The 24,268-nt window shown below is 46.6% G+C and overlaps 1 protein-coding gene across 4 annotated transcripts in view; it reads right to left on the reverse strand.

The window, feature by feature from the left end:
* The window catches only part of LOC110506202 (zinc finger protein 609), a 98,310-nt gene that overhangs the window by 17,394 nt on the left and 56,648 nt on the right, over positions 1-24,268 (reverse strand). For all 4 annotated transcript variants that reach the window (XM_036981380.2, XM_036981379.2, XM_090223041.1 and 1 more), the window contains 2 exons: positions 17,849-18,071; positions 2,836-2,923 (listed from right to left, as the gene is read on the reverse strand). In XM_036981380.2, coding sequence (XP_036837275.2) covers positions 2,836-2,923; positions 17,849-18,071 — 311 coding nt within the window. The remainder of the gene's footprint in view (positions 1-2,835; positions 2,924-17,848; positions 18,072-24,268) is intronic.

Below are 24,268 nucleotides of genomic sequence, written 5' to 3' on the forward strand. Positions count from 1 at the left end.
TGAGCCCTAGGACCATGCCCCAGGAATACCTGACATGATGACTCCTTGATGTCCCCAGTCCACCTGACTGTGTTGCTGCTCCAGTTTCAACTATTCTGCCTTATTATTATTCAACCATGCTGGTCATTTATGAACATTTGAACATCTTGACCATGTTTTGTTATAATCTCCACCCGGCACAGCCAGAAGAGGACTGGCCACCCCACATAGCCTGGTTCCTCTCTAGGTTTCTTCCTAGGTTTTGGCCTTTCTAGGGAGTTTTTCCTAGCCACCGTGCTTCTTCACCTGCATTGCTTGCTGTTTGGGGTTTTAGGCTGGGTTTCTGTACAGCACTTTGAGATATCAGCTGATGTACGAAGGGCTATATAAAATAAATTTGATTGAAATTTGGTTAATGAATTGCTGAAATTCTACATTTCTAGATAAAGACAGCTATAAACTGGGTCTGTATATCAGCAAGCCTTACACACAACTTATGGGGTGGAATTCCTTTGTCTTTCGTTTTGTCCAAATAAAGAGTGAACATTAGTTGCAGAAGGAAGAGGGTGAACATCTACACTACATACACACAAAAGGTATGTGGACACCCCTTCAAATTAGTGGATTTGGCTATTTCCGCCAAACCCGTTGCTGACAGGTGTGTAACATCGAGCACACAGCCATGCAATCTCGGGAAAGCATGCAATCTCCATAGACAAAAATTGTCAGTAGAATGTGGCACCGTCATGGGATGCCACGTTTCCAACAAGTCAGTTCATCAAATTTCTGCCCTGCTAAAGCTACCCCGGTCAACTGTAAGTGCTGTTATTGTGAAGTGGAAATGTTTAGAAGCAACAACGGCTAAGCCGCGAACTGGTAGGCCACACAAGTTCACAGAACAGGACTGCCAAGTGCTGAAGTGCATAAAAATCATCTGTCCTCTGTTGCAACACTCACTATCAAGTTCCAAACTGCCTCGATGCAACGTCAGCACAAGAACGGTTCGTCGGGAGCGTCATGAAATGGGTTTCCATGGCCGAGCAGCTGCACACAAGCTTAAGATCACCATGCGCAATGGCAACCGTCGGCTGGAGTGGTATAAAGCTTGCCGCCATTGGACTCCGGAGCAATGGAAATGCGCTCACTGGAGTGATGAATAACGCGTCACCATCTGGCAGTCCGACGGACAAACCTGGGTTTGGCGGATGCCAGGAGAACGCTACCTGTGCCCCAATGCATAGTGTCAACTGTAAAGCAACAGCATACAATGACAGCTTGGGGAAGGCCCTTTTCTGTTTCAGCATGACAATGCTCCTGTGCACAAAGCGAGGTCCATACAGAAATGGTTTGTCGATTGGTGTGGAAGAACTTGACTGGCCTACACAAAGCCCTGACCTTAACCCCATTGACCACCTTTGGGATGAATTGGAATGCTACTGCGAGCCAGGCCTAATCGCCCAACATCAGTGCCAGACTTCACTAATGCTTGTGGCTGAATGGAAGCAAGTCCCCGCAGCAATGTTCCAACATCTAGTGGAAAGCTTTTATAGCAGCAACGGGGGGGACCAACTCTTAATGCCCATGATTTTGGAATTATATGTTCGATATGTCCACATACTTTTGGTCATGCAATGTACCTACCTGCCTGGTAAATCATAAGTAGCATAATTCACATCCCTAAAATAGAGTTGGGCCCCCATGTCTCTATGATAATAATGTAATTATCCCAGCAGTGAAGGTTAACAGTCCGTGACAAAGACACCAGGGCCTGGGATGACTCATAACTTCCCCCTCCAATCACTCCAAACTATTTCACCAGCAGCAGGGGATGAGAGTAAATCCGTAGGCCCTCTGAGATTGAGGAATTCAGACTCATTAGTCATTACTCATCGTGGAGCTGGAGAGCCTGCGGATTTGGTTTCCTGAAAGTTTGTTGAGCTGTTACTTTGCTGAGAGCCTTCAATCAAACTGTCACAGTAAGCCCAGCTACAATGCAATTCTGAAAGCCAGTCTGTCACTGTTTTGAGAGTGACTCAAGTTGGCCGTGGATGTGCAGCGCTTGAGTGGTATGGTCTATCAAAAAATGTAAGCTAAACTCTCTGCGGTAGTTAAATGAGATGGGGACTCCAGGAATGAAGATATCTCGTGTAGGAAAAAAAAGAGCATGAGAAAATGAGCCAGTGCTGAGACAATGCTGCTGATAGGCGGTGTGGTCCCACCACGACAGTGGAGAATGTGATACAGTGTTGGGAAAAGCTATTAGCTCAATAATTGGATCCGGCAATCTGGCTTGTTGGAGGATTCTATTTCTATCACTTCCTCTCGGGACGTCAGCAGTTTGCAGAATGTATCTCCGAGCCCAGGTTAAAGACTACAGTGGATAGACAAGCACTGCCGGCCCCCTAGAGACAGAGGTGAGGACTAATATCCAACAGCTAGCTTGATGTAGATGGCAGATTGGTAGATTCATATCGGAGTTCCCTCTTTATGCAAGGAAAGGTGAGAAACCAAGTGCTGGAAGGGTAAATGATTTTTAAAAAGTAGAGTATCTGATGTTTGATGGCCCCTGGTAATGCTCTTATTTGACATCAAACACTACTAACTACATGACTTATGATACTGTGTAAAGATTACGGCCAGGACCATTTTTCAAATACAATTCAGTATACGGAAGCCTAACGTCAATACCTTATTTCAAAATGTTCAGTCGAATCCAGTTAATGAAAGACAAAGTACCAAAATGTGAACCGCCTGGAATAACAGTGGAGATAATGTATGAAGACGTGCTTACCTGGGAGGTGCCCAATCATGTCGAGTACAGTCCAACAGGGTGATAATGTATGAAGACGTGCTTACCTGGGAGGCGCCCAATCATGTCGAGTACAGTCCAACAGGGTGCCGACGTAGCTCTTGTTCCTCCAGGTCACATTCACCACCAGCATGCCTGTGGGAAAATAACAGTCTTAATTTGTCATTCATAAGAGTAACGAGACTACTATACATCATCTGGATTAATGATCTCACATTCACACCATAGTGCCAAGACAGAATTTAACAGTTGCTCCTTCATTAAGAATGACCTCACGTTGTATTCTTCAATTAACCGGGGCCACTGCATCTAACCGGGGCCACCTCAACTAACCGGGGCCACCTCAACTAACAGGGGCCACCGCATCTAACCGGGGCCACCGCAACAGCTCCCATTTAAATAGATCAGACAGGGGTTCCTGGGCATACTCTCAAAGCAGGACCCCTATTATAATGTTGTCGGTTCTCCATTACTGCTGTCTATTATAATGTTGTCAGTTCTCCATTACTGCTGTCTATTATAATGTTGTCAGTTCTACATTACTGCTGTCTATTATAATGTTGTAATTTCTATATGACCACTGTCTATTATAATGTTGTCAGTTCTCCATTACTGCTGTCTATTATAATGATGTCAGTTCTACATTACTGCTGTCTATTATAATGTTGTCAGTTCTATATGACCACTGTCTATTATAATGTTGTCAGTTCTACATTACTGTTGTCTATTATAATGTTGTCAGTTCTACATTACTGCTGTGTATTATAATGTCAGTTCTGCATTACTGTTGTCTATTATAATGTTGTCGGTTCTACATTACTGTTGTCTATTATAATGTTGTCAGTTATACATTACTGTTGTCTATTATAATGTTGTCAGTTCTGCATTACTGTTGTCTATTATAATGTTGTCAGTTCTGCATTACTGTTGTCTATTATAATGTTGTCAGTTCTACATTACTGCTGTCTATTATAATGTTGTCAGTTCTCCATTACTGCTGTCTATTATAATGTTGTCGGTTCTGCATTACTGCTGTCTATTATAATGTTGTCAGTTCTACATTACTGTTGTCTATTATAATGCTGTCAGTTCTACATTACTGTTGTCTATTATAATGTTGTCAGTTCTGCATTACTGCTGTCTATTATAATGTTGTCAGTTCTATATGACCACTGTCTATTATAATGTTGTCAGTTCTACATTACTGCTGTCTATTATAATGTTGTCAGTTCTCCATTACCGTTGTCTATTATAATGTTGTCAGTTCTATATGACCACTGTCTATTATAATGTAGGTTCTACATTACCACTGTCTATTATAATGTAGGTTCTACATTACCACTGTCTATTATAATGTAGGTTCTACATTACCACTGTCTATTATAATGTAGGTTCTACATTACCACTGTCTATTATAATGTAGGTTCTACATTACCACTGTCTATTATAATGTAGGTTCTACATTACCACTGTCTATTATAATGTAGGTTCTACATTACCACTGTCTATTATAATGTAGGTTCTACATTACCACTGTCTATTATAATGTAGGTTCTACATTACCACTGTCTATTATAATGTAGGTTCTCCATTACCACTGCATTATCACTGTCTATTATAATGTAGGTTCTACATTACCACTGTCTGTTATAATGTATGTTCTACATTACCACTGTCTATTATAATGTAGGTTCTCCATTACCACTGCATTACCACTGTCTATTATAATGTAGGTTCTCCATTACCACTGCATTATCACTGTCTATTATAATGTAGGTTCTACATTACCACTGTCTGTTATAATGTAGGTTCTACATTACCACTGTCTATTATAATGTAGGTTCTACATTACCACTGCATTACCACTGTAGCACCGATAGTTTTCTTATTTGTATGTAAAATGATTTTCTGTCCTCCGTTTTGACTTTGCTACCAAGCATCAGACTTCCCAGTGAGAAAAAGATTGTGCTATTACAGGGAAAAACACATATGAGGCCTTTGCTTTAGTGATGGCTCTGTAGTTCATATTCAGCCTGAGGGTGTAACGATCCAGCAGAGCTTAATGATTCTGCTAGGAGCCCTTAGTGGAGTGCCAGAGCAAAGAAATTGTTAAATTAATGTCTGATGTTCTGGGCATCAGCGGCCACGCTGCAGGTGAGAAGCAAGAAGCCGGTACAGGAATATCCTCAACTTTTCTGGTATGTGGCTGACTGCGGCTGACCAGGGGGCTACTGTGTTGTCATTTCGCTGGCGTTAAGTTGGCAGCATTCAGAACCACTAGTTTTTCTAGGCATGCATGGCCAGGCTAGGAGATATATAACCTGGCACGTTAAATCCAACTTTAGCTTGAGGTGAGATCATCCAATGGGATGACTTGGTGTGAGATCATACAATAGCCTATATCACACACACACACACACTAGTGGAAATCACAGGTCAGTTTGGAGAATACAAGATTCATCAACACTGATGGGTTAGGAAGTCCGCTACACCTCTCTCCATAACTTTGTTACTCGACAATGACCACACATAAAATAAAAACGTAACTGTTTAAGGCTGATCATAATATGATCTAAAGCTGATGAGAATTTATATGACAGGTGATAATTTATTTCGTTGGCAAATTCAATAATAAAAACACCTACAAAAAAAACATAGTGTTGCAGACGACAGCAAGTTGTCTCCCGGTTTAAAAACAGCCTAGATGTATTACCCCATAGCCCACCGCCCGGTGACCTCAGCATGCCATCTCAGCACTGCAGTAGAAACTAGAGTCTGCAGTGAAGTGACTTGTCTAATAGCAGAAGAATGCTGGCTGGCAGCTTCCATTCCTGCACGTATTTTATTAGCTCAGGAAACCTCCCCCCTCTCCCTTTCCTGTGTCGAACCCTCTCCCCTCCATCTAAACTAGTGCAGGTCTCGTCTGTCTTTCTGCTGCAGGACTGCCTCTGGCACTGAAAGTGGTTGCCAGTTGGTGAGCGTATAAGGCATTTCTACATACGTTTACAGGAACCTGGTGACACTTGGCCACTGGCCCCGTCCTACTCCAGTCCAGATGGTAAACACTAGTGCTCACCCCCAGCCCTTGCTCTTTCAACTGGTACCAACTGGAAAGCATTGTGATGGGCCGGCCAGGCCATTGAGTTTGGCCTTGCGTGACGTTAGAGGGCTTATCCAGCACCTTTATCACCCTGCCTCCCCCCCAACCTCTCGACAGACAAGCTAATGCAAAATGATACTGGCAGCCAATACTGGCTGAATAGGAAAAAGCAACTGAACAGCTATGTTGTCTTTGGCATTTTGTCAGCATTTAACTCACTCAGTGACTGTGCTGTGCTCCAATATTGGCAGAATTTGTATGCGCATGTTAATACGTATTAAAAGCAACAAAAAATGTTGATCGAAATACTATCTGCTAAACTGTACAGCTAATCAGGTTAGGAGAGGGGTTTATTGTAGCCGTGTTGGCGTACATATGTCAACATAACCTAACGTAATAATCACCAATGTACTCCTTGCCAAAATCCCAATATCAGGACATAACAAATGAAGAGATAATTTTAACAGTTCAGAAGGCAGTTAAACTGACAGGCTGAAATCCTCAAGGTGTTTGTAGCTGATTATCGGGAAGACGTGTTTGTGATCTCTCAGTGTGGTCTCTGGACTTGTTCGCAGTAAAAGGACCAGACTGGGTCAGTTAAAAAAACAAGGCCAACCCTTTCAAATGTGAGTTCAGTGGGGGAAGCAGGCAGAGACACCAGTGGTCCACCCTCCCCCTTCCCCTTCACCCTCCCCACCTCACTCCCCCCTTTCCATCAACCTCATTAGGGTCGCCTGAGCCAAGTGATTGAAACCAACATTAATGAGAACGATTGGCCTGTATTTCACCTCTCATTTCCACTGAGCAACAAATAGTGTCCCTGTCCCTAAACCCTCCACCACTGGACTCCTTGGTTCTTGTACACTACTAATGAATAAGACCCTAATGGCAGAGAATATCAGTCAGGAGGTTGCTCCTGGATGCATGGGTCAACGGCTCCCAGGTCCCCACTGACACGTTTCATTAGGTTACTGGGAGCTCCATAATCAGCTCCCCTGCAGCTAGTCAAGCCTGCTGGCCACAGGGACACGGCCGACCTTTGAACCTCTCCTACTCAACACGCCTTTAGCCGCTTGTCAGCATTCTCCGTCTCCGACTGCAACTATGAAGGTTTAAAACTAATCGAAGTCCTTCAGGTACCTCAGATTTCTCCTGCTCCACATGGATCAAAATGGCTTTGGCCTTTACTCTGACCATTCCAAACAAAGGGGCAATCTGATATTTCAACCTCTCCCTGACCCGAATCTAATAACTACACGTTTCAAGCAGACCGTCACAGTCCCTGTGCCCAAGAAAGCGAAGGTAACATGCCTAAATGACTAAGCACTCACGTCGGTGGCCATGAAGTGCTTCGAAAGGCTGGTCATGGCTCACAGTACCATCATCCCGGAAACCCTAGACCCGCTCCAATTCGCATACCGTCCCAACCGCTCCACAGATGACGCAATCTCAAACGCACTCCACACTGCCCTTTCCCACCTGGACAAAAGGAACACCTATATGAGAATGCTGTTCATAGACTACAGCCCAGCGTTCAACACCATAGTGCCCTCTAATCTAATCACTAAACTAAGGACCCTGGGACAAAAACACCTCCCTCTGCAACTGGATCCTGAACTTCCTGATGGGCCGCCCCCAGTTTTGTAAGGGTAGGCAACACCACATCTGCCACGCTGATCCTCAACATGGGGTGCATGCTTAGTCCCCTCCTGTACTCCCTGCTCACCCACGACTGCGTGGCCAAACACGACTCCAACATCATCATTAAGTTTGCTGACGATAACGGTGGTAGGCCTGATCACAGACAACGATTAGACAGCCTGTAGGCAGGAGGTCAGAGACCTGGCAGTGTGTTTTCAGGACAACAACCTCTCATCTCAATGTGAGCAAGACAAAGGAGCGGATTGTGGACTACAGGAAAAGGAGAGCCAACCAGGCCCCCATTGACATTGTGGTAGTGGAGCGGGTTGAGAGTTTCAAGTTCCTTGGTGTCCACATCACCAACAAACTATCGTAGTCCAAACACACCAAGACAGTTGTGAAGAGGGCACGACAAAGCCTTTCTCCCCCCTCAGGAGGGGCACACAAGATTTGGTATGGGTCCCCAGATCTTCAAGAAGTTCAACAGCTGAACCATCGAGAGCATCCTGACTGGTTGCATTCCCGCCTGGTATGGCAACTGCTCGGCATACCACTAAGACGCTACAGAGGGTAGCCAAACAGATTATTTACACTCCCCACCACGTTTATTTTTACAATGCTCCTTCTCGCTGTCTATTATCTATGCATAGTCACTTTGACTAACCTGTACCCTCACAAATTGACTTGGTACCGGTACCCCCTGTATACATTACTGCTGGGGCGGCAGGGTAGCCTAGTGGTTAGAGCATTGGACTAGTGAGCAGAAGGTTGCCTGGTCAAACCCCCGAGCCGACAAGGTACAAATCTGTCGTTCAGCCCCTGAACAGGCAGTTAAGGTTCAGAGCTCATATGAGTTTGCTACAAATGCAGCTAAGCCAAATTATCGATCATTGCATCATGTCACTGAAATAAGAGAAGGTTGAACACGTCAATCATTCACCAAACGGTTTTATTTCAAGTTTAGGTTTAGAGAAAAGGTTCTGTAAATTGCAAAAAGCACGGAGAAAAAGCTCAATCGTTCATATGCGCCGTACAATCAGCTGAGGTAATTATCACTGTGCACACACACAGCGAGCGGCTGATGTAAATATGCCTGCTAATAAGGTTTGTAAACCTCTACGTGTCCCTGTGGGGGTTAAAGTACTTTGCTCACACCAGCCATGTTGCCATGACAGCCTGGTTCATCAAGGGACCGTGGAGATAAGAGGGAACTGAGAAAAATGGTGTGGATACACATCAGTTAACTACAGGGGAATGATACAGGCGTTGTGCTAATACTGGAGCTGGCATTAATGGTGTGCAACAAAAAGCTAGCTAGAAAGATTAAATTCATGTGTCATTTCAAATGGTGAAATACTTTTGATGTGCGCAAGATGCATATCGAACATAGCATTCAAATTAAAAAAATGAGTCTCAATTTAAAGAACACATCAGTGGCTCTAGTCCTTGTGCTGTCAATGTCCGAAAGCATACTAGTAACATTGATTTCCCATCAGCCACCATACATTCAAATCAGAGTGGAAGTTGAAATCCAAGGCTTGTTTCATCATGTATCGTCTCACATTCGGGTGATGAAGGGTTAATAGATACAGCCGTTTCTATTGGACGCTGTGTGTGTGTAGCACATCCTCAAACTATGACCTCAGTTCAACATTTGATTAACTTGCTGTAATAACATTTTCACCAGAAAAGCTAAGTCTGAAAATGTCATATTTTTCCTTGGTTTGGGTGATATCCAGTTTATTTGTATGCATTTCATATGGTTATGATGTTGTTATAGCAGAACAACGTTTTTCTCCTGAAAATGAGCTCCTGTTGGGTCTTATTGTGTGTGCAAGTCACTCTGTACGAATGTGCACTCAACATTGTGAAAGCAACATACAGGAGAGGAGAGGATAAGTTGTTAACATTTCTATTGAATGTACCTGATAAGTTACTTCAGGAGTGGCACTGAACAAACCAATACTGATGTATTGGTTAAATCTCAACATGATACATTTTCCACTTCCATGGTAGTTGTGGTGTGTGACATGGTCTCTCTTAATGACTTCAGTGGTCAGGGGCCATCTGGGTCCTCTATTGCTTTTACGTCAAGACTATTGCAGTGGGTTAAGGTTGCGGTCTATTGCAGTGGGTTAAGGTTGCAGTCTATTGGAGTGGGTTATGGTTGCGGTCTATTGGAGTGGGTTAAGGTTGCTGTCTATTGGAGTGGGTTAAGGTTGCGGCCTATTGGAGTGGGTTACGGTTGCGGTCTATTGGAGTGGGTTAAGGTTGAGGTCTATTGGAGTGGGTTAAGGTTGCGGTCTATTGGAGTGGGTTAAGGTTGCGGCCTATTGGAGTGGGTTAAGGTTGCGGTCTATTGGAGTGGGTTAAGGTTGCGGTCTATTGGAGTGGGTTGAGGTCTATTGGACTGGGTTATGGTTGCGGTCTATTGGAGTGGGTTAAGGTTGCGGTCTATTGGAGTGGGTTAAGGTTGCGGTCTATTGGAGTGGGTTAAGGTTGCGGACTATTGGAGTGGGTTAAGGTTGCGGTCTATTGGAGTGGGTTAAGGTTGAGGTCTATTGGAGTGGGTTAAGGTTGAGGTCTATTGGAGTGGGTTAAGGTTGCGGTCTATTGGAGTGGGTTAATGTTGCGGTCTATTGGAGTGGGTTAAGGTTGCGGCCTATTGGAGTGGGTTAAGGTTGCGGTCTATTGGAGTGGGTTAAGGTTGCGGTCTATTGGAGTGGGTTAAGGTTGCGGTCTATTGGAGTGGGTTAAGGTTGCGGTCTATTGGAGTGTATGGAAGAATGCAGTTGTCAGCCAGAAAGAATGGGCCTGCCCTCTGGACAGCATGGAATTTCAATTCCAAATGTGTCTTGTGTGGTGAGCTGCAAGCAGCACTCGGGAAATTGGCCACTTTGACAATTGGACAAAGCCCATTGATATGAAGTGAAGACTACAGAAGGGAGGAGGGAGGGTGGTGAAGGGAAGGAGAGAGGGAGGTGAAGGGAAGGAGAGAGGGAGGTGAAGGGAAAGAGAGAGGGATGTGAAGGGAAGGAGAGAGGGAGGTGAAGGGAAGGAGAGAGGGAGGTGAAGGGAAGGAGAGAGGGAGGTGAAGGGAAGGAGAGAGAGGTGTGACGGGAAGGAGAGAGAGGTGAAGGGAAGGAGAGAGGGAGGTGAAGGGAAGGAGAGAGGGAGGTGAAGGGAAGGAGAGAGAGAGGTGACGGGAAGGAGAGAGGGAGGTGAAGGGAAGGAGAGAGGGAGGTGAAGGGAAGGAGAGAGAGGGGTGAAGGGAAGGAGAGAGAGAGGTGACGGAAGGAGAGAGAGGGGTGAAGGGAAGGAGAGAGAAAGTGAAGGGAAGGAGAGAGAAAGGTGAAGGGAGGAGAGAGAAAGTGAAGGGAAGGAGAGAGAAAGTGAAGGGAAGGAGAGAGAAAGTGAAGGCTCAATTGAACATCCATTTAATTATTCCGTTCTTCCTGACATGTCCTCCTCTACTGTTAAAACAAGAGTGATTTTCTCCCTCCCTTTCTTCCTCTCTGGCCAGTGTAGACAGCTACGGGCCTCTTGTCAATGTTGGCTCCGGTACATCAAGGGCATAGCACTGAGCAGCTCAACGAGAGCAAGGTGTCGCCCCTTTAGAAAAACACTTCAATGAAGCCTTTGACAGGTGGTGGTGTTGAAAAGAGTAAGACAGCATGGCCGGCAGTGAGCTCCAGAACCCAGAGGACCTTTCATACAACATGCTTCCTCCAAACACTGACAAGAGTCAGCGCTGCTTCAGACTTCTCCCAATGTTTATATGATAATATCCCTTTTGTAGCGACCTCTTTTTCTGCTCCGACGACCAAATAACTACGGCGGCTAAAGCTAACAGTCTTAATCCAGGAATAAAATGTATAAATAATCCAGGAAAAAAAAATCCCAATCAGCTTGTATTATTGATCTATTAAGGCAAGGTCCCTGTGTGACCGCTAGGGGAATAGCCCTCTGTGTGTGGAGAGAGAGAAAGAGAGGTTGACAGGGGTAACACAGCTTTGGCGTGGGCTGCAGCGTTGGCTGGGAATCAGCGGTGTTCCCTGGCCCTCGGAGTGAGAGGCTTTCTGGGCCGTGCTTCAAGAGCAATAAACTTTCCTACGATTTTCATAGCTGACATTTTGGTAGTATCAGCGGCGTGCGAGGCCCGGGAGGGTTGGCCCAGAGGATACCCTAGCCTGTCACCATATCCACGCTGAGGGATGTGTGTCGGAGGGTTGGCCCAGCGCACTGCAGAGGAGACCCTAGCCTGTCACCATATCCAGGCTGAGGGATGTGTGTCGGAGGGTTGGCCCAGCGCACTGCAGAGGAGACCCTAGCCTGTCACCATATCCACGCTGAGGGATGTGTGTCGGAGGGTTGGCCCAGCGCACTGCAGAGGAGACCCTAGCCTGTCACCATATCCAGGCTGAGGGATGTGTGTCGGAGGGTTGGCCCAGGGCACTGCAGAGGAGACCCTAGCCTGTCACCATATCCAGGCTGAGGGATGTGTGTCGGAGGGTTGGCCCAGGGCACTGCAGAGGAGACCCTAGCCTGTCACCATATCCAGGCTGAGGGATGTGTGTCGGAGGGTTGGCCCAGGGCACTGCAGAGGAGACCCTAGCCTGTCACCATATCCACGCTGAGGGATGTGTGTCAGAGGGTTGGCCCAGGGCACTGCAGAGGAGACCCTAGCCTGTCACCATATCCACGCTGAGGGATGTGTGTCAGAGGGTTGGCCCAGCGCACTGCAGAGGAGACCCTAGCCTGTCACCATATCCACGCTGAGGGATGTGTGACAGAGGGTTGGCCCAGCGCACTGCAGAGGAGACCCTAGCCTGTCACCATATCCACGCTGAGGGATGTGTGTCGGAGGGTTGGCCCAGGGCACTGCAGAGGAGACCCTAGCCTGTCACCATATCCACGCTGAGGGATGTGTGTCGGAGGGTTGGCCCAGGGCACTGCAGAGGAGACCCTAGCCTGTCACCATATCCAGGCTGAGGGATGTGTGTCGGAGGGTTGGCCCAGGGCACTGCAGAGGAGACCCTAACCTGTCACCATATCCAGGCTGAGGGATGTGTGTCAGAGGGTTGGCCCAGGGCACTGCAGAGGAGACCCTAGCCTGTCACCATATCCACGCTGAGGGATGTGTGTCGGAGGGTTGGCCCAGGGCACTGCAGAGGAGACCCTAGCCTGTCACCATATCCAGGCTGAGGGATGTGTGTCAGAGCTCAGCCTTAAAATACCATTCCTGCTCCTCCCTTGGTCTTCATTTCCTGCACTGCAAGCCATCCGACTCAAACACCTCCATGCCAGACTCTCCTTCTCTCTTTTCGCCTCTCTCATGTTCAGGGTTGAATGTGTCAGAGAGAGTGGAGACTGCACCAGCTCCTTGACATGGGTGGAAAGCTAATTGATTCACATACGGATGCATAACTTACCTTTAAAAGGTGGCCATTTGGAGGTCAAATCTATCTAGGTTGTTACCTTTAAGCGCAAATGATGTAGGATAAATCATTCATGCTGAGACTAGACATAATATCAGAAGCCTGGGGAACAGGTGAATCCAGCAGGGCATGTTTTTTTGGGACTAGATTCTTCTTTTTCCCTCCCCCCACCTCAACCACCATTCCTTCCTCTGGAGCTCTTCATTCCGGCGAGGTGCAGACGTTTAACTGGTGTCTGTTGTTCATTGACTCCCACAAGGGCAAAAGGCAGAGGTGAAAATGCAGCTGTTGTGCGGCATGCTAAACAAGCTACATGCTCGCCACACTGCATGCCTGAGCAGCTCCATGTGAGAGTTGCCATGCAGGAGGCAGAACTGCTTAACATCACGGCTAATCACACTGTTCTCTGATTGGCTCTGGGGCTCTGCGTAGCATTGCTCTGCTCATGCCTTGGTTTACTCATTTGGTTCCCATGTGTTAAGTTGTCTGTTTTAAAGTCTCTCTCGGGGGAGAAGGGGAACATAGAGCCTTGAAAAGGAACTGAGTAACTTGGGCTCCGATTAAACCCTAGCCAGTAGGTTGTTGTTCAACTGGATTAAACTAGCATAGGATAATCTATGCCATTATAAAATCAAATTTGTTCTTACCTGTCTTACCTGACTAAATAAAAGGTAAAAAATAAATAAATAAGAAACACAAAAAAAAGTTAGAGATGTGTTACAAGCTATGGGGAGGTGTTTTAAAGTGCTTTTACCCATGTGACCTCTACCAGAGGACTTGTTTGTTCCACTGTCCACCCACACAGGGTGTCACTGAGATATAGATCTGTCCACTTCAGAGAGACAAAACACTGGCTTCAAAGCGAGGGGATATGCAACCTGGCAACCCCAAATGTTTCTCCAGCACCGGGGACCATAACAGTCTCCACCTGCAGAACAGAGTGCTTCTCCCAATCCCCCCCGCTCTGAAACCACTGACCCCCTCCCACCTCCTCCCTGCTCTGAAACCACTGACCCCCTCCCACCTCCTCCCTGCTCTGAAACCACTGACCCCCTCCCACCTCCTCCCTGCTCTGAAACCACTGACCCCCTCCCACCTCCTCCCTGCTCTGAAACCACTGACCCCCTCCCACCTCCTCCCTGCTCTGAAACTACTGACCCCCTCCCACCTCCTCCCTGCTCTGAAACCACTGACCACCTCCCACCTGCTCTGAAACCACTGACCCCCTCCCTGCTTTGAAACCACTGACCACCTCCTCCCACCTCTGAAACCACTGACCCCCTCCCTGCTCTGAAACCACTGACCCCATCCCACCCCCTCCCTGCTCTGAAACCACTGACCCCCTCCCACCTCCTCCCTGCTCTGAAACCACTGACCACCTCCCACCTCCTCCCTGCTCTGAAACCACTGACCACCTCCCACCTCCTCCCACCTCTGAAAGCCACTGACCCCCTCCCTGCTCTGAAACCACTGACCACCTCCCACCCTGCTCTGAAACCACTGACCCCCTCCCACCTCTTCCCCGCTCTGAAACTACTGACCCCCTCCCACCTCCTCCCCGCTCTGAAACCACTGACCCCCTCCCACCTCTGAAACCACTGACCCCCTCCCACCTCCTCCCTGCTCTGAAACCACTGACCCCCTCCCACCTCCTCCCTGCTCTGAAACTACAGACCCCATCCCACCTCCTCCCTGCTCTGAAACTAGACCCCCTCCCACCTCTTCCCCGCTCTGAAACTACAGACCCCATCCCACCTCCTCCCTGCTCTGAAACTACTGACCCCCTCCCACCTCCTCCACGCTCTGACACCACTGACCCCCTCCCACCTCCTCCACGCTCTAAAACCACTGACCCCCTCCCACCTCCTCCCCGCTCTGAAACTACAGACCCCATCCCACCTCCTCCCTGCTCTGAAACTACAGACCTAGAGACCTAGAAACTAGAGACTAGTCAAGGACCATATCACCTCCACCCTAGCCCTACTCCAATTTGCTTACCGCCCAAAAAGGTCCACAGACGACGCAATCTCAACCACACTGCCCTAACCCATCTGGACAAGAGGAATACCTATGTGAGAATGCTGTTCATCGACTACAGCTCAGTATTTAACACTATAGTACCCTCCAAACTCGTCATCAAGCTCGAGACCCTGTGCAATTGGGTACTGGACTTCTTGACGGGCCGCCTCCAGGTGGTGAGGGTAGGTAAGAACATCCCCACCCCGCTGATCCTCAACACTGGGGCCCCACAAGGGTGCGTTCTGAGCCCTCTCCTGTACTCCCTGTTCACCCACGACTGCGTGGCCACGCACGCCTCCAACTCAATCATCAAGTTTGTGGACGACACTACAGTGGTAGGCTTGATTACCAACAACGACGAGACGGCCTACAGGGAGTGTGGTGTCAGGAAAATAACCTCACACTCAACGTCAACAAAACAAAGGAGATGATTGTGGATTTCAGGAAACAGCAGAGGGAGCACCCCCCTATCCACATCGACGGGACAGTAGTGGAGAGGGTAGCCAGTTAAGTTCCTCGGCATACACATCACGGACAAACTGAATTGGTCCACCCACACAGACAGCGTTGTGAAGAAGGCGCAGCAGCGCCTCTTCAACATCAGGAGGCTGAAGAAATTTGGGTTGTCACCAAAAGCACTCACAAACTGCCAACACACTGATTCAACTCCAGCCACTTTAATAATGGGAATTGATGGAAATTATATCACTAGCCACTTTAAACAATGTTACTTAATATTATGTTTACATACCCTACATTACTCATCTCATATGTATATGTATATACTGTACTCTATATCTACTGCATCTTTATGTATTACATATATCACTAGCCACTTTAAACTATGCCACTATGTTTACATACCCTACATTACTCATCTCATATGTATATACTGTACTCGATACCATCTACTGCATCTTGCCTATGCCGTTCTGTACCATCACTCATTCATATATCTTTATGTACATATGTACATACTTTATCCCTTTACACTTGTGTGTATAAGGTAGTAGTTTTGGAATTGTTAGGTTAGATTACTTGTTGGTTATTACTGCATTGTCGGAACTAGAAGCACAAGCATTTCGCTACACTCGCATTAACATCTTATAACCATGTGTATGTGACAAATAAATTTGATTTGAAACAGCACCCAGGGAGAGCTTAACCAAACAGCACTCATAGTAGGTGCTGGCTTGCAGCTACAGACATGTCACTAACAGATGTTGTAGCCTTGCCTGGAGCTTCCTCCTCATCTTCCCAACAACCTCCCTGACCCGGCAGTCGCTTTCTCTTCCCTTGCTGGGAGACCGAGTCAGGGGGCAGCTGGCTGTGTGCTCTCCCTGAGGCTGGAGCCACCATGGAGGACTGGGATGAATAAGACCCAGTGCCCACGGCTGGAGCCGTCATGGAGGACTGGGATGAATAAGACCCAGTGCCCACGGCTGGAGCCGTCATGGAGGACTGGGATGAATAAGACCCAGTGCCCACGGCTGGCGCCGCCATGGAGGACTGGGATGAATAAGACCCAGTGCCCACGGCTGGCGCCGTCATGGAGGACTGGGATGAATAAGACCCAGTGCCCACGGCTGGAGCTGCCATGGAGGACTGGGATGAATAAGACCCAGTGCCCACGGCTGGAGCCGCCATGGAGGACTGGGATGAATAACACCCAGGGCCCACGGCTGGAGCCGCCATGGAGGACTGGGATGAATAAGACCCAGTGCCCACGGCTGGCGCCGCCATGGAGGACTGGGATGAATAAGACCCAGTGCCCACGGCTGGAGCCGTCATGGAGGACTGGGATGAATAAGACCCAGTGCCCACGGCTGGAGCTGCCATGGAGGACTGGGATGAATAAGACCCAGTGCCCACGGCTGGAGCCGCCATGGAGGACTGGGATGAATAACACCCAGGGCCCACGGCAGGAGCCGCCATGGAGGACTGGGAATGTTGATGAGGCGGCGGCCTTTATATTCAGTGGCTCAGAACAAGCGCATCCAAGGGCGCACTGACTGTGGCTGTGTGGGAGATTTGTACCCCGCATGCCTACCGAGCGATTGAACATGCACCGCTTTGAAGATTAGGTGTTTGCATTATTTTGCATGTGTGACAGAAGATTAGGGGAAGTTATTCAGGCCCTGTAAACTGGGTCTGCTGGTGATACACATTTCAAATTAAATGAATGTATTGCATGTGTGTGATCAAAGAAGTAGCATTTCACTCAGACCGACGTTGTGGGAGAGTTGCCAATGGCCTACTACCCATCAGGCAGAGTTAAAAAAAGAAGTCTGGCTTTATGTAGCCAGGGGTTCTGTTGAGTATGGATATTAATAAATCATTAAGGCCATCCAGGAAATGCCCATCTTTCTATCCAAGAAGATCCCATCTACCTGCCAAGTGCCAACTACTGCTAAAATTGGCCGAATTGTGTAACATGGAATGTAAAGAGGCCAAACCCGCCCACAGTCAGGCCAAACCCGCCCACAGTCAGGCCAAACCCGCCCACAGTTGTGAGATTTCATTGACTGAAAGCAGCTTCACCAGTCATGGTTTGAGTCAGGAGACCTTCAATAGGTCAGTCTTTGCAGCATAACATGAACCTTTAGGCAACTTCCTGAGAAAGCTAGTGGGACTATAATAACAACAGACCTTGAACTTTCACCTCAGTGGAAGGCTTGAATGAGCCAATGTTAGAGGTGATGCACTTGTGCGTCTTTACCCATGGGCAGAGTAAAACAAGTGCTTTCTGTTATCTTCAAGGCCCAGACTGAACAAAACATTGTTGAGGCCCAATGCAACACAGCTGTTATGTCTGTTCAAAAGGAACACCAGCTATGCAGTGGCTAATGTTAGCCTACTCACCGTCTTCGGTCTCTTGCCACACAATGCCCTCCAGGTTGACGCTGGTCCCGGGCTCGCAGGGACCAAGGCAATCGGGCTCCGTGGCCAGGGACGCGTCTGATGTGTTGGACGCCACCGAGCGCGTACGCACCATTATCTGCTCGCACGGGGACGCGATGTTGTCGCCCACGGCGGCCAGGAGGTGGAGGGCGGGAGGGGCCGGTGTGGAGACAGGAGATTCCATCTGCAAGAGAGAAGGGGGAAGACACACGAGACACATCACTTAAAAAGCTCTGTATACAGCAGCAGATACTGTGTGGGAGGGGATGCCACAGAGAGGAAGTGCGTCTCAACGCATGGGAGACATCCAGGAATGCCTTGATGTAAACTGATGCCTTGATTAGTCAAAGGGTGGTTGTTGTGTGGACTTGGCCCCTCTCTCTCCTTCCTCTCTCTGCTCCACCACCATGACTAGCAGACAGGAAGGCATTGAACTGCTTCAATCCCAACCACTGGCGGTCAGAGAAGGAGCGAGAGACTGGTGTTAAGCACTCTCCCTTCTCTGGTCTCCCTCTCCTCTTGCCACACAGATCTGATGCCACATCATATCATGGACTGATCATCACTCATTCAGCCAGATCTGACACCGCATCATCTCATGGACTGATCGTCATTAATTCAGCCAGATCTCTGACACCGCATCTTCTCATGGACTGATCGTCACTAATTCAGCCAGATCTCTGACACCGCAACATCTCATGGACTGATCGTAACTAATTCAGCCAGATCTGACAACGCATCTTCTCATGGACTGATCGTCACTAATTCAGCCAGATCTCTGACACCACATCATCTCATGGACTCGCTCCCCAATTCCCTCAATTAAAGACTTGGTTGTGGTGAAGGAACAGGCGGCGAGGGACAGTAATTGATTCCGAGGCACTATGACGGTACAGGGAAAAGAGAGACGGTGTGTGTGCGCTCAATGCATCAGAGAGAGAGAGAGATGGCTGATTTAAGCTCCATGGTGACACTGAGCTCAGTGCTCATTAATTCAAGGCAGTCAACATTAGAGTGCTTCAAAATGATTAGCTCTGATCTGCGTGAGGAACAGGGCACAGCCAAACACTGTGCATTAATTGGGCATAAACCACTCCCTGCTCCAATTTTTTTTTTTGCAAATGCAGGATCCAATTAGGCTTGAGTAAATAACAATTGACATGCAGCTTATAGGCCTATTGACCGCATGAATAATGTTTAAATACAACAATTTGCCTGCCACCACTTTTATGCATTTCCATGTAAAAGGACCCATGAGAATCAACATGAGAAGTTCATAGGAGCATATTAAATTGGGTGTATAATGAAAGCTAAGAGTGCATATTTTGGGGAAATGAAGGATAGATACATTTTTCAACCATACTCCATCACATTCTTTGGGGGCAGAAGTAAAAGGCTTTGATTTGTCGATAAACATCTACCAGAAAACGTCTTACGGTATCAGAAATACATCAAACCACAATAACGTTGACGTAAAACGCCACAGCAAACTAATATCACATATTTCATTTGAGAAATGTTTTACTTTCTGTAAGTTTACAAAATATTGCTTTCTGCCTTGTGATTCCGTTACCTAAAACCCAGATATCTTTCAGACATTTTTTGTAATTTCTCTCATGAGGAGGATAACTCTACTCAACAAACTGGATGCAGAAAATCACAGTGCCATCCGTTGTCACTAAAGCCCCATACACTACCCACCATTGCGACCTGTTCGCTCTCGTTGGTTGGCCCTCGCTTCATACTCGTCTTCAAACCCACTGGCTACAGGTTATCCAAACCCACTGGCTACAGCCTAAATAAATGCTTCAGAGGTCAAGTAACAGACACATCAATAGTAACTGTTCAGAGGAGACTGTGTGAATCTGGCCTCCATGGTCGAATTGCTGCAGAGAAACCACTACTAAAGTGGAAGAGAAGAAGAAGAAGAGTATTGTTGGGTCAAGAATCACGAGCAATGGACATTAGACCGGTGGAAATCTGTCCTTTGGTCTGGTGAGTCCAAATTCTTTGATTTTTGCTTCCAACCGTTGTGTCTTTGTGAGCCGCAGAGAAGGTGAACGGATGATCTCTGCATGTGTGGTTCCCACCGTGAAGCATGGAGGAGGTGTGATGGGGCTTTGCTGGTGACAGTCTGATTTATTTAGAATTCAAGGCACACAATCAGCATAGCTACCACAGCATACTGCATCAATACACCATCCCATCTGGTTTGTGCTTAGTGGGACTATTTGTTTTCCACAGGACAATGACCCAAAACACACCTCCAGGCTGTGTAAGGGCTATTTGACCAAGAAGGAGAGTGATGGAGTGCTGCATCAGATGACCTAGCCTCCACAATCACCCGACCTCAACCCAATTGAGATGGTTTGGGATGAGTTGGACCGCAGAGTGAAGTTAAAGCAGCCAACAAGTGCTCAGCATATGTGGGAACTCCTTCAAGACTTTTGGAAAAGCATTCCTCATGAAGCTGGTTAACCTCACTAGGGTAGGGGGCACTATTTTCACCTCCGGATGAAAAGCGCACCCAAAGTAAACTGTCTGCTACTCAGGCCCAGAAGCTAAGATATGCATATAATTAGTCGATTTGGATAGAAAACACTCAAGTTTCTAAAACTGTTAAAATAATGTCTGTGAGTATAACAGAACTGAAATGACAGGCGAAATCCTGAGAAAAATCCATCCAGGAAGTGGGATTTTTTAAATGTTTGTAGTTTTCCATTGACTGCCTATACAGATTCCATTGACTTAGGACTCAAATTGCACTTCCTATGGCTTCCACTAGATGTCAACCATCTTTAGAAATGGTTTCAGGCTTGTATTCTGAAAAATGAGTGAGTAAGACCACTGAATGAGTGGACACTGCAGTGTCCCAGAGGTTTTTCCATGCGCACGACCGAGAGCGCGCCTTTCTTGATTTCCTTTTATATTGACGAAGCTTTTGTCTGGTTGAAATATTGATTATTATGACTAAAAACAACCTGAGGATTGATTATAAACATGGTTTGACATGCTTCTACGAACTTTACTGATACTTTTAGGATTTTTAGTCTGCCTGTTTTGACTACCTTTGAGCCTGTGGATTACTGAACAAAACAGAGGTTTTTGGATATAAAGAGTGTCACGAGAATTTTTATCCCAATGTTCTAACTGAACTATTTTATAGCTTTTGACCAATTCCCAGAGGTTGTAAGGCTCTGGTTAATGAAGAATTAGACAAAGTCCCAGTCTGCAATAGATCAATCCTTTATTCAGAGAGTGCTCTGCCCTCCAAGTGCAAAGCAAACCTTTTTATACACACACAAGTTTCTTATCATAGGCTACTTACTCCCTGCTTAGGCAACCAGAATTTTTCCCACTATCCCCATACATAGTTCTCGTCTCATAGTTGCTCCCTGCTTGCATAGCTACAAAATAATACAATGCCCTAGTTATAATTCTAACTACACACATCATTAGATTATATTCTTATGATTCTAACACATTTCACAGTTACAGTTTCAGGGTGGAACACTTTAGTCATTATCTTAAACATACAAATTATTCTATCAAAGAGGGACTTTATCGAACAAAACAAACATTTGAGTAAATGGGAGTCTTGTGAGTGCAACCATATGAAGATCATCGAAGGTAAGTGACACACAAGTCAAAATAGCGATAAAATGTAACTCCTCTACTTGGTTGGTAACTGTTTGTAATGATTTGTCTGCTGGGCGCTGTTCTCAGATAATCGCATGGTATGCTTTCGCCGTAAAGCCTTTTTGAAATCTGACAACAGTTGGATTGACAAGAAGTTAATCTTTAAACCGATGTATAACACTAGTATGTTTTATGAATTTTTATAATGAGTATTTCTGTTTTTGAATTTGGCGCTCTGCAATTTCACTGGATGTTGGCCAGGTGGGACGCTACCGTCCCACGCCCCCTAGAGAGGTTAAGAGAATGCCAAGAGAGTGCAATGCTGTCATCAAGGCAAAGGGTGGCTACTTTGAAGAAACTCTAATATAAAATATATTTTGATTTGTTTAAAACGTTTTTGGTTACTACATGATTCCATATGTGTTATTTCATAGTTTGGGTCTTCACTATTATTCTACAATGTAGAAAATAGTAAAAAAAGAAAAATCCTTGAATGAGTAGTTGTCCAAACTTTAACCCGGAACCGTGTGACAGAATGTGGCCGGAACCGTGACAGAATGGAGCCTGAATACTCAGAATACCATCATTCCAGTTTGATCTGTAGGTATATTTGTGGGGAGACAATATATGTACATTAGTTCTACTGTAAAAGATATGAATCTTTCCAACTGGCTTTTGAAATGCGCTTGAAAGGCCATTTCTCCCTACTAGCCTCCGAAAGGTATTTGTTCACTCCCTAGGAGAGAGGAGCTAGCAAATCAATGTGGCGGCGAGCTGCGGTGAGAGGGGCCTAATGACATCATAATCACTCTGTGTCAGTTTATGATGCATGATGTGGCCAACCTGTGGCTGCAGTGTGCTGAGTGAATGGGACAGGACAGGTAATCAGCCTGCTGTCAACCTGTTCTGTTCCTGGGCCTTATGGAGACACAGTGAGCCAGAAGACAAGCCTACACAAAGAACCCTATCCTCAAAGTGAAAGCCATGTAAAGACAGACGCAAACAGAACAGAACACAACTCTTCTAATGCACTTTGCTTCTCAAACCACGTTTCCAGACAGGCATTACAGAAGTTGGCTTGTCCTGCAACTTTCTGCAGAATAATATTATTTTCTACACTGCAGTCCGCTCATTGCTCATTCTTGATTTCTAGATCGGCTAGATGGAAAGTAAATAAAACAAGCGGGCTACAGAGGGCTAAAATAAACTACCCTGGAGAGAATCGACCGCTCTTCCTCAATCATATTTCCTTTGTAAATTGGAGGCAAGTATGATCACAAGTTGGGCTGTGACTCATTTTACAGCCTCCTTTAGATCCCTGGGAAACTAATGAGGCCGTCGTGCTGGCATGGAAACAACATTAGAAACAACAGGGTGACGATGACAGGTTAAGTGTCCAGGAAGTGTTGAATTAAAGGGATTCCCCAGATGGCAACCACTAAGCATCAGTAGGAGAGGTATTTTGTTCACCACAAGGTCTCAGAGAGCTCCTTTAAGACGCTGGGTGCTGAGGCCTCAACAGAATCTCCTCTAAGATGCTGGGTGCTGATGCCTCAACAGAATCTCCTCTAAGACGCTGGGTGCTGAGGCCTCAACAGAATCTCCTCTAAGACGCTAGGTGCTGGGGCCTCAACAGAATCTCCTCTAAGACGCTGGGTGCTAGGGCCTCAACAGAATCTCCTTTAAGACGCTGGGTGCTGAGGCCTCAACAGAAGCTCCTCTAAGACGCTGGGTGCTGGGGCCTCAGAGTCTGTTGGCTGTTGGAGTGTAAATCATGTCTAAGAAATTCTATAGGGATTTTAATACTGGAGTAAATGTTCTCATGTTCACAGTGGATTAACCTAGCCAACCTCTGAACTGAAGAGTTTAAAGGTCACGAAGACATTAACATCCTCTGTACTTTGAGCATAGTACAGTAGTAGTGTTCACTTAGGCACAGGGCTGAATGGTGAACAGAACAGACAAGCACATTTTGCATTATTGCTTGTTCCACTTAAGTTCAAGGCAAATGTTAAGTGATCCTCTATGAGAGCAGAGGTCCTTGAGTGGTTGTTTCCTTGTGCGTGGTGAGAGGCTGGAACAGTTGGGTACATCACCAACTTGAGGATCTCTGAGGGTGATAACGATTTAGATACTCTTGAACGATCTTACTGTCTGAATGATACGGGACTATGAAATTCTATTCACCATGCCTGTCCAAGAATAGAAAATACCATGATAAATGACCTGATACATTTAGACTACTTTCATTGATAAGTTGCTTCATGTATTGAATGACTAAGGAGAATGAAATGGAAAGGACGTCCTCCTGAACCAGAGGCGCAGGGAAACGACAAGAAATAACTAACTCTATTTCTAGGTTCCCTCATACTCCGTACAAAACAACAAACACTTTCATTCCGTGGCAGGCTGTACACACACACACAGTGAAGTGCTTGCCCATTCTGGGGTTCCAAAAGCCGCATGCTGAGGAAAGGACAAAACTGATAGATTAAACAAGTCTCTGCCTCACCACTCAGCCAACACTGAGTTGAGTAGCTTTACCCTCCCACAGGATTTACAGTCTGGTTTATAAAAACTCCCCCAAACCACAATGTTTGAGAGGTTTCTGCAGTGTCACGCGAGCCCTCCCTTCAAAAACAGCCCCATGCCAATTTCTTGAGAAAGCCACAATGGCTAAGAAAGATGTTTAGCTGAGTGAAAGGATTTTGAATGGATTGGGGAGTGATGTGGAGCATACCA

This window comes from Oncorhynchus mykiss, chromosome 26 (assembly GCF_057628025.1).
Source record: "Oncorhynchus mykiss isolate SJ-2025 chromosome 26, ASM5762802v1, whole genome shotgun sequence".
Classification (NCBI taxonomy): Eukaryota; Metazoa; Chordata; class Actinopteri; order Salmoniformes; family Salmonidae; genus Oncorhynchus; species Oncorhynchus mykiss.